The sequence below is a fragment of the Mandrillus leucophaeus genome, unplaced genomic scaffold (genome assembly GCF_000951045.1).
Source record: "Mandrillus leucophaeus isolate KB7577 unplaced genomic scaffold, Mleu.le_1.0 Scaffold97, whole genome shotgun sequence".
NCBI classification, from domain to species: Eukaryota; Metazoa; Chordata; class Mammalia; order Primates; family Cercopithecidae; genus Mandrillus; species Mandrillus leucophaeus.
The window spans coordinates 4,319,813-4,328,752 of NW_012110585.1; the positions used below are offsets into that span (position 1 = coordinate 4,319,813).

At 52.2% G+C, this 8,940-nt stretch overlaps 1 protein-coding gene across 1 annotated transcript in view; it reads right to left on the minus strand.

The window, feature by feature from the left end:
- The window catches only part of CTSB (cathepsin B), a 19,834-nt gene that overhangs the window by 6,333 nt on the left and 4,561 nt on the right, over positions 1–8,940 (minus strand). The window contains exons 3-5 of the mRNA XM_011970753.1: positions 2,635–2,785; positions 1,916–2,001; positions 293–407 (exon numbers count right to left, since the gene is read on the minus strand). Of these exons, the coding sequence (XP_011826143.1) occupies positions 293–407; positions 1,916–2,001; positions 2,635–2,760 (327 nt within the window). The 5' untranslated portion in view covers positions 2,761–2,785. The remainder of the gene's footprint in view (positions 1–292; positions 408–1,915; positions 2,002–2,634; positions 2,786–8,940) is intronic.

Consider the following 8,940-nt stretch of genomic DNA (forward strand, 5'->3'; position numbering starts at 1 on the left):
GGTGAGAGCTCCTGGTATTTGTGGACGGGGCAGCGTGTCAGGAGAAGGGAGCTGCTTCGCCACCCATAGATGTGGACTTGCAATCTGCAGGATGCTCTGCCCGCCACTCCACCTAATCCTTGCCATAATTCATGGCCAGAGAGATTGTGATGTTTGTATGGATGGAAACTGGGACTCAGAAAGTTTCTATAACTTGCCTTGTCAGAGTTGTCCCCACCCCGAATCCCCCAAGACTCCCCATTGCTGCTTCCTCTCTCTCCAGCCCTTCCCCCGCCGGCCAGCAGGGCCTTACCCAGCAGGAGCCGCAGGAGCCCTGGTCTCTGATCTCTTTGATGGTAGGACACTGTGGCCATTGTTCCCGTGCATCGAAGCTTTCAGGCAGCTTCAGGTCCTCGGTAAACATAACTCTGGATAAAGGAAGGTCTTCATTACAAGCTCTCGTCCCACAGCTCCCTCCCCAGTCCCTGCAAAGGCCACTCGGTTTAAGAGCAGTCACTGTGGCTGGGCCACAATCCCCTAGAAAGGAAGTGAGCACAACAAGACACGCAGGAGAAGGCTGCAGGCAGGTGTCCCTGGGACTTTCACAAAACCAAAGGAAATTCTATTGCTCAATGCAACTAGCGATTTTTTCTTTGGGGATGGGGGGCAGGCCGGACAGAATTTCACTCTGTCGTCCAGGCTGGAGTGCAGTGGTGAGATCTCTGCTCACTGCAACCTCTGCCTCCTGAGTTCAAGTGATTCTGGTGCCTCAGCCTCCTGAGTAGCTGGGATTATAGGCATGCACCAGCACGCCCGGCTAATTTTTGTATTTTCAGTAGATGGGGTTTCACCATGTTGGCCAGGCTGGTCTTAAACTCCTGGCCTCAAATGATCTGCCTGCCTCGGCATCCCAAAGTGCTGGGGTTACAAGCGTGATCCACCATGCCTGGTCTGACTTGCGATGTTGTATGCTTCTTTCTAGGCTTATGTAATGGATTTTTTAAATGAGTTTATCCAGTCCAGATAGTGTTTCTTGCCCCGCTCTCCTGCCTCAACATCTGCCCAGGATCCTCTCATCATTTCTCATATCATCCCCATTGTGCAGAAGGGAGTGTCCCGCAACTTAACTACCCCATCCTCACGTGGGAAGTGGCGCGGTCTTGGCTCACCGCAACCTCCGCCTCCCGGGTGCATGCGATTCTCCAGCCTCAGCTCCTGAGTAGCTGGGATTACAGGCGCCCGCTACCATGCCTGGCAAATTTTTGTATTTTTAGTAGAGCCACTGTACTTGGCCTCATCTGGCTTTTCTTAGATTTTCCTTAAATTACTCAAGATTGAGTCTGCCCACATAGTGGAGACCCAGACCTAGTCTGTCACACCTAGGGCTGAGACACCTTGGAGAAGCGCAACAGAAAACACTGGAGGTGGCTCATGCTGGTAATCCCAGCACTCTGGGATGCCGACGGGGGCAGGTCACTTGCTGAGGCCAGGAGTTTGAGACCAGCCTGGCCAATAGGGCAAAACCCAGTCTCCACTAAAAATACAAATATTAGCTGGGCATGGTGGTGCAAGCCTGTGGCCCCGGGTACTCAGGAGGCTGTGGCACGAGAATCGCTTGAGGCCGGGAGGCAGAGGTTACAGTGAGCCAACATGGCGCCACTGCACTCCAGCCTGGGTGACAGAGTGAGAGACCCTCCCCAAAACAAAAGAAAGCACCAGCATCTTCTCTACTAATAACTTGAGAAGGAAAAAATAAAATAAAAAGTAAATAATACAAAAATGAAAAGAGATGAGCGCTGTACCTCAAGCAGTGTCGGTAGCCCTGGGTGGCATGAGCCCTCTGGATGCCAGAGAGGCCTTCACTCTCCCACTTCCCACTGCCCCAAACCAACGCCCGCCACTCACATTACAGTGGTGCGGAGGAGCGGGCACTCACCTCTGGGGCGGCTTGGGCCCACCCAGGACGGTACCACACAGCCTCTTCAAGTAGCTCATGTCCACGTTGTAGAAGTTGTGCCCGGCCTGGAAGAGAGTCACCCACTGACTGAGGGGTTTCCTGGGATAGTGGTGGATGGGCACGCTGCCCACACACCAGGCCCAACCCAGGGAAAGCCAGGGGCCCTACCCAGCTCGAGGGCACGAGGGTTGGGGGGCAGTGGGGAACAGCCCAGAGTGACACACAGGCAGAGTGGGTGTCTCCCCTGATCTGCTCCCATTTGCTGACAATCAGAGACCCTCTCCGGCCCTCAACATGGCTCACTCCTCATTCCTGGTTCTCAGTCCCAGGGTCAGAGCTGGACAGAGACAAAGGGAATCAGGGGCAGGACTGATGAACTGCCACTCTGCCACGGCAGGCGTCACAGGGGCTAGCTGGTTTTGAACACTTCCAAAGCTCACCTACTCCCCCACGCACCTCCGCGTGCACACAACCATACATTCATACACATGCACACACACTCATGCACAAATACGGGGTATGGGACAGAGGAGGCAGGTGTGGTCCAGAGCCGTTGTGACTCGGGGTCAGGGCTGTTCCTCAACGGTCCAGGACATAATGTTCTGCGGGCCACAGTGAGTCAGCTCCCCATCCCTGGAGTCAGTGTGCACAGACCGACCTGGGAGGGGACATACGTAGGACGCAGCCCCACAGCCTACCTGCCACGTGGTGTTCCGTTTGTTGACATAGTTGACCAGCTCATCCGACAGGGGATGGAAAGAGGGCCTGCTCCGGGCATCGCCCAACGCCAGCAGGCAGCAGAGGGAGGCCCAGAGCCGCCACATGTTGGAAGCCAGATCCTAGATCCACCTGGAGAGGACAGAGGGCATCAGGACACCTCTCTGTTATGTGGGTCAAAGGCTCATCCACACACGGGCACCGTCTCAGGCATCAGTGGACCCCCGTGCTCGTCCTGGCCCAGGCGGAGAACTCTGAGGAGCTGAGGCGCCCATGGGCTCCCCGCCTCCCTGCCCTGGTGCCTGCAGCATGCCATGACCTCGTGTGTGTCCCCAGGGGCCAGGTGGCCAGAGCCAGGAGAGAAAGCCAAGGGGCTGTGCTGGACTAGACCGAGTCTAGGGCCTGCTCCACTAGTTTTAAACGGCCTTTGCATGGATCTGTGGAACAGCTTGAGACACCTGCCCAAGTAAGTGACATGAAACAGTGAAGAGCCTGTCTGTGTCATTATGCCCTAAGTGGAACACCCATGGGACAGGGAAATGTAAGAAAAGTTAGAAAAGAAATGTAAGAAAAGACAGGAGTCCTAGTTTTGACAGGACACAGACAAACAAGCTTGGTGTGGGCTGGTCGAGGTGCAGGCTGAGAGGTGGGGCTGGGCTGCCCATCCACCCACTCCCGGGGCCTCTCTGGTTTTTCCAGTCAGCCAAGGGCTCTGCTTCCGGCTGCAGAGATGAGGCTTCTGGGAAGGAAAATTCTCACCTTGATGCCTCAGCCCTTTGATCTGGGACTGGCTCATGAGTCACAAGCCAGTGCTTTCCAGCTTGAACTCTGAGTCACCCTCCTGAGCAAGCAGCTCGACAAAATCAATACATGTCTCCTGGGTGCCTGCACCCAGGGCTGGGGAAAACCGCAGCGTGGGGAGATGCGTGAGGCAGGGGCTCCTGTCCCTCACTCCAGGGGCTTCCGTGGGTGAGTGAGGTGCTCTACCTCCCACAGGTCACAGGTCAACATGAAAGTCACAGGACTGTGGTGTCAGTGCTTAACAAACTGACTGGAACTATCTGAAGTTGTGGATTCTATCTGAAGAACAATTTAAACTGCATTGTTGCTTAAGCAAGAATTCATCTGGGAGAATAAATATATGGGGACAGCAAGACGGCTGTGGAAAAAAAGTTCTTTTTTTTTTTTTTTTTGAGACAGGGTCTTGTTCTGTCACCCAGTCTGGGGCACAGTGGCACGATCTTGGCTCACTACAGCCTCCGCCTCCCAGGTTCAAACAATTCTCATGTCTTAGCCTCCCAGGTAGCTGGGATTACAGGTGTGCACCACCACATGCACCTAATTTTTGTATTTTTAGTAGAAATGGGGTTTTGCCATGTTAGCCAGGCTGGTCTCAAACTCCTGACCTCAGGTGATCCACCGGCCTTGGCCTCCCAAAGTGCTAGGATTACAAGGATAAGCCACCGCACCCAGCCAGTGGAAAGTAGCTCTGATGGGAGCCCGGCCCTCTGGGGCAGCAAATGTATCATAAAATGCTGGGTGATGCCCATCAGCAGAGCACCCAACAGACCGCTCGGAAGCACCTCCTCCATGGAGGAATCAGCATACCTAGGTGAGGCCAGAGACGAAACAGGACAGTGCTTGTACAAGTGGCTGCCTGAAGGCTGAATCTTCACACTGGACTCCTCACACACAAAAAGTACCACATGCAACACAGACTTTTGAGATGGAGTCTTGCTCTGTCACCCAGGCTGGAGCGCAAAGGCATGATCTCGGCTCACTGCAACCTCCGCCTCCTGGGTTCAAGCGATTCTCCTGCCTCAGCTTCCTGAGCAGCTGGGATTACAGGCGCATGCCACCATACCCGGCTAATTTTTGTATTTTTAGCGACAAGGTTTCACCATGTTGGCCAGGCTGGTCTCGAATGCCTGACCTCATGATCCACCCACCTCAGCCTTCCAAAGTGCAGGGATTACAGGTGTGAGCCACTGTGCCCGGCCCACAGATCTTAATTATAAAGGTTTTATGAAAAAAATCAATGCCCTTTTAAAAATGGGCCGGGTGCGGTGGCTCACACCTGTAACCCCAGTACTTTGGGAGGCCAAGGCAAGTGGATCACTTGAGACCAGGAGTTCAAGACCAGCCTTGACAACATAGTGAGACCCCATCTCTAAAGAAAATAAAGTGTTTTTTTTTAAAGTAATGCTGGAGGAAAGCCTAGGATTGACAGAAAACATAGCCTTCAAAGGAAAATGCTTGCATTAAACTGAAAAGTCTCTTTAAAACAAAAACTGACAGAGCAGTACTAACATATACTTTAGGCTTCCTTTCCTTGATATACAGCAACACCCACCAGTTTCTAAATCTGCATGTCCTGGGACTCGGCAACCTGACATTTAGAAATGTATCCCACAAAATGCAAAGATACATGCACAGGAGTGCTCGCTAAATAATTTTTGCATTAGCAAAAGACCAGAAATGAAGCAAGTATCTAGTAACAGAGTAATTGTTAAATTATAGTAAGTGGTTAAATAGAATATGAAGCAACCATTAAAAAAGCAACTAGTTGGCCAGGCACCATGGCGCATGCCTGTAACCGAGGTGGTTGGACCACCTGAGGTCAGGAGTTCAAGATCAGCCTTACTAACATGGTGAAACCCTGTCTCTACTAAATACAAAAAAATTAGCCAGGCATGGTGGCGCATGCCTGCAATCCCAGCTACTTGGGAGGCTGAGGCGGGAGAATTGCTTGAACTCGGGAGGCAAAGGTTGCAGTGAGCCGAGATCGCACTATTGCACTCCAGCCTGGGCAACAAGAGCAAAACTCCGTCTCAAAAATTAAAAAAAATAAAAATAAAAATAGGCCGAACGCGGTGGCTCATGCCTGTAATCCCAGCACTTTGGGAGGCCTAGGTGGGCGGATCATCTGAGGTCAGGAGTTCAAGACCACCCTGGCCAACATGGTGAAACCCCATCTCTACTAAAAATACAAAAATGAGCCAGGTGTGGTGGCTCACACCTGTAATCCCAGCTACCTGGGAGGCTGAGGCAGTAGAATTGCTTGAACCCAGGAGGCGGAAGTTGCACTGAGCTGAGATTGCGCCACTGCACTCCAGCCTGGGCAACAGATAGAGACTTCGTCTAAAAATAATAATAAAATAAATAAATAAAATAAAAATAAAAAAGCAGCTAGTTGAAGTACATTCTATTGTACTAACAAAGTAAAAATGCCCCAAGTCCCAGTGTTAAGTGGGGAAAAGCAAGCTGTGGGTGACCGAGGACCATAAGCGTCTGACCCTCTCAACAATCTTCACATGCAGGCACACTCCTGCTACGACACGCGAAATGCCGAGGACGATGGACAGCTGTCGGTCACTACAGTGGGAAGACTTTTTTTTCACAACATACTCTTACTTTTAAGAAAAAAAGAAAAAGTGACTATGTTCCTATAACTTCAGTTTCGTTTCTTCTAGGAAAAAATAGTTGGCGGTGTTACTAAAGGCCCCGAGCCACCAAACTGATAAAAGGACATTTGGTTTAATGATTCCTCACAGCATTTCCAATTTGGTCTTCCTTCCCACCAATGAGGCTTCCTCCCTGGTGACTTTGAGACAGGAGTCGCGCTCTGTGGCCCATGCTGGAGTACAGAGGCGCAATCTTGGCTCACTGACACCTCCACCTCCCAAGTTCAAGGGATTCTTGTGCCTCAGCCTCCTGAGTAGCTGGGATTACACGCCTGTGCTACCACGTCTGGGTTTTTTTAGTATACTCGGGGTTTCGCTATGTTGGCCAGGCTGGTCTCGAACTCCTGGCCTCAAGGGATCTGACTGCCTCAGCTTCCCAAAGTGCTGGGATTACAGGCATGAGCCACTGGACCTGGCCCCTAGCAACTTTCTTAATAATCTTCCCCTTTTCCGTGAATTGTGGGTAGGCAGCATCTCACGTGGTCCTGCGTGTCAGCGACCCATACAGCCTCCACACTGTGAGGTGAGCGTGTCTCGTGGGCAGACAGGAGTGTCCTCGGATGTCCCCGGGGGCTTTTGTGCTGTAGAGATGTTATTTTAAATAATAAGCCAAGTCGAGGATGGGAGCGTTTCTATGGCAACTTGAATTTTTAAACCAAGATTTCTTTGGTTTCTGTGGTGGCTGAGAACACAGGCAGCTGCCATGTCCAATGGCCCTCAGCTGCTGGATGACAACCTGCCACGGCTATTCCCTGGAGTCCCACAGGGCCCCCTCGCCACTTCACTAGTGGGCAACTTCCCTGAACCCACCCTTCTTTTCATGGTTCCCAGGCCCTCCCACACCTGCCTGTGCTCCCCACTCATTCCCAGGCTCCCTGGGCCCGCCACCACCAGCCCCAGGGTCCAGCCCATTCCACTAGTCCCAGGCTGAGCGCTGGGAAGTTCTTTCAGTCCCGCACTTTGGCCCAGGGCTGTGGTGTTCCTGGCTTCTCTGCTCCTCCCACATGGCATCCAGGTTGGGGTTCAAGGGGCCGCCAGCCTGCTGCAACCGGCTGATAAAATGAGCCCTGCACTTGGAGTCAGGAGACCTGCATCTGGATCTGGCTCTGCCACTGACTAAATGGCACCTTTGGGGTCTGACCTTCTCCAAGCCTCAGTTTTACCACCTGTAAAATGGAGCCAGTAACCACGTCTCAGGTGGCAGTCAAGAATGAACTGAAGACTGAAGCGCCAGCACACGCCTGGTGTGCAATAAGGTAGGAAGGGCGGTTGCTCCAGTGGGCTCTGTTCCCTCCCTCTCTTCTCTTCCTCCACCACTTCTAGCCCTCAGTTCACACTACACCTATTCCAATAGGTCCCCAACGCTGACAAGAGTTTAAATGAAAAGAAAGTTCATTTGTTTGTTTGTTTGTTTTGAGACAGGATCTCACTCTGTTGCCCAGGCTGGAGTGCAGTGGCACGATCACGGCTCACTGCAGCCTCTGCTTCCAGGGCTCAAGAGATCTGCTCCCCTCAGCCTCCTAAGTAGCTGGGACTACAGGCATGCACCACTACACCCAGCTAACTTTTATATTTTTTGTAGGGATGGGGTTTTGCTATGTTGCCCAGGCTGTTCTCAAACTCCTGGACTCAAGTGATCTGCCCACCTTGACCTCCCAAAGTGTTGGGATTATAGGTGTGAGCAATTGCAAACCCGTCAGAAAACCCGCCCAGCACGCAGGCGGGCAGAGGCAGCAGCGATGCTCATCAGCCTTGGAGGCTTCCAGGGAACCAGGAGAAGCAGAGAAGCCCCACTCCACCTCCCTCACCTGAACCAGGCTGGCCACTCACAGGTCCTTCCCCGCGCTGCCCACCTATATGCAAACCAGGTGCTGCAGGGCCAGTAAAACAAGCTCTTAACTTCAATTAACCCCAGCATTTAACATCCAAAAATGCTTCCACTCTGAGGGTCCCAAGACTGCTGAGAACCCAAAAAGTGTGAAGCCAGGCACAGGGGTCCTGAGAGCAGTGACCACCTCACTCCATCGTGCAACAGGCGCCTTTCTCTCCACAACAACGCAAATCTCAATCACTCTGGACAAATGCGGATGGTGAAAATGACAAGCTGGGTTGTTGACAGGTTCCAGGGTCTTTGCATGGGATAGCAACCTGCTTTCACTTCCCTTTGTATAGGCACACACTTCCCTTTTATTTCTTAATTCTGTGCTTTCTGCTCTGCTTCTTGCAAGAGATGATGAACACAAAGTCCTTATTTCATGAGGGAAGGATGTGAACCTTTGCGTGCCACAAGACCCCTTTCCAGGATGCGGGCTGGTGGAAGAACAGCTGCAAGCAGATGCATCTCTAGACCTTGGTCAGCTGGGCTGCTTGGGCAGACCTGGGTTCCACTGCACCCCTCTGCCCCTTTTCCAAGTTAATCTTTGGGTTAAAAAAAAAAAAAACAAAAAAAACAGAAAGAAAAGGGTGCTCCTCCTATCCTCTCTCCATACCTGCGGAGTGCTTACGTGAAAGCGTGCTCCACTCCAGCTCTGTAGAATGTTGTCACATGCCAAAAAGAGCACGTGGCCAGGAGACTCTATCAACCAGAGCACCTTAACAGCACCCCAGACTACCTTGAAGCCGCTCCCGGGACAAATAGGGAGCTTGAGATTCTAGAAGGAGGGGGAATGAAAAGTCAGAGGAGAGGAGGTGCTGCTAAGTCACAGGAGGTGTTCAGTCCCGACATCCTTAAAGAATCGGTTTTGGGCTGCCACCAAGCTCGAAAAAGAAAGCTTTCTGCCCGGGCACAGTGGCTCACGCCTGTAATCCCAGCACTTTGGGAGG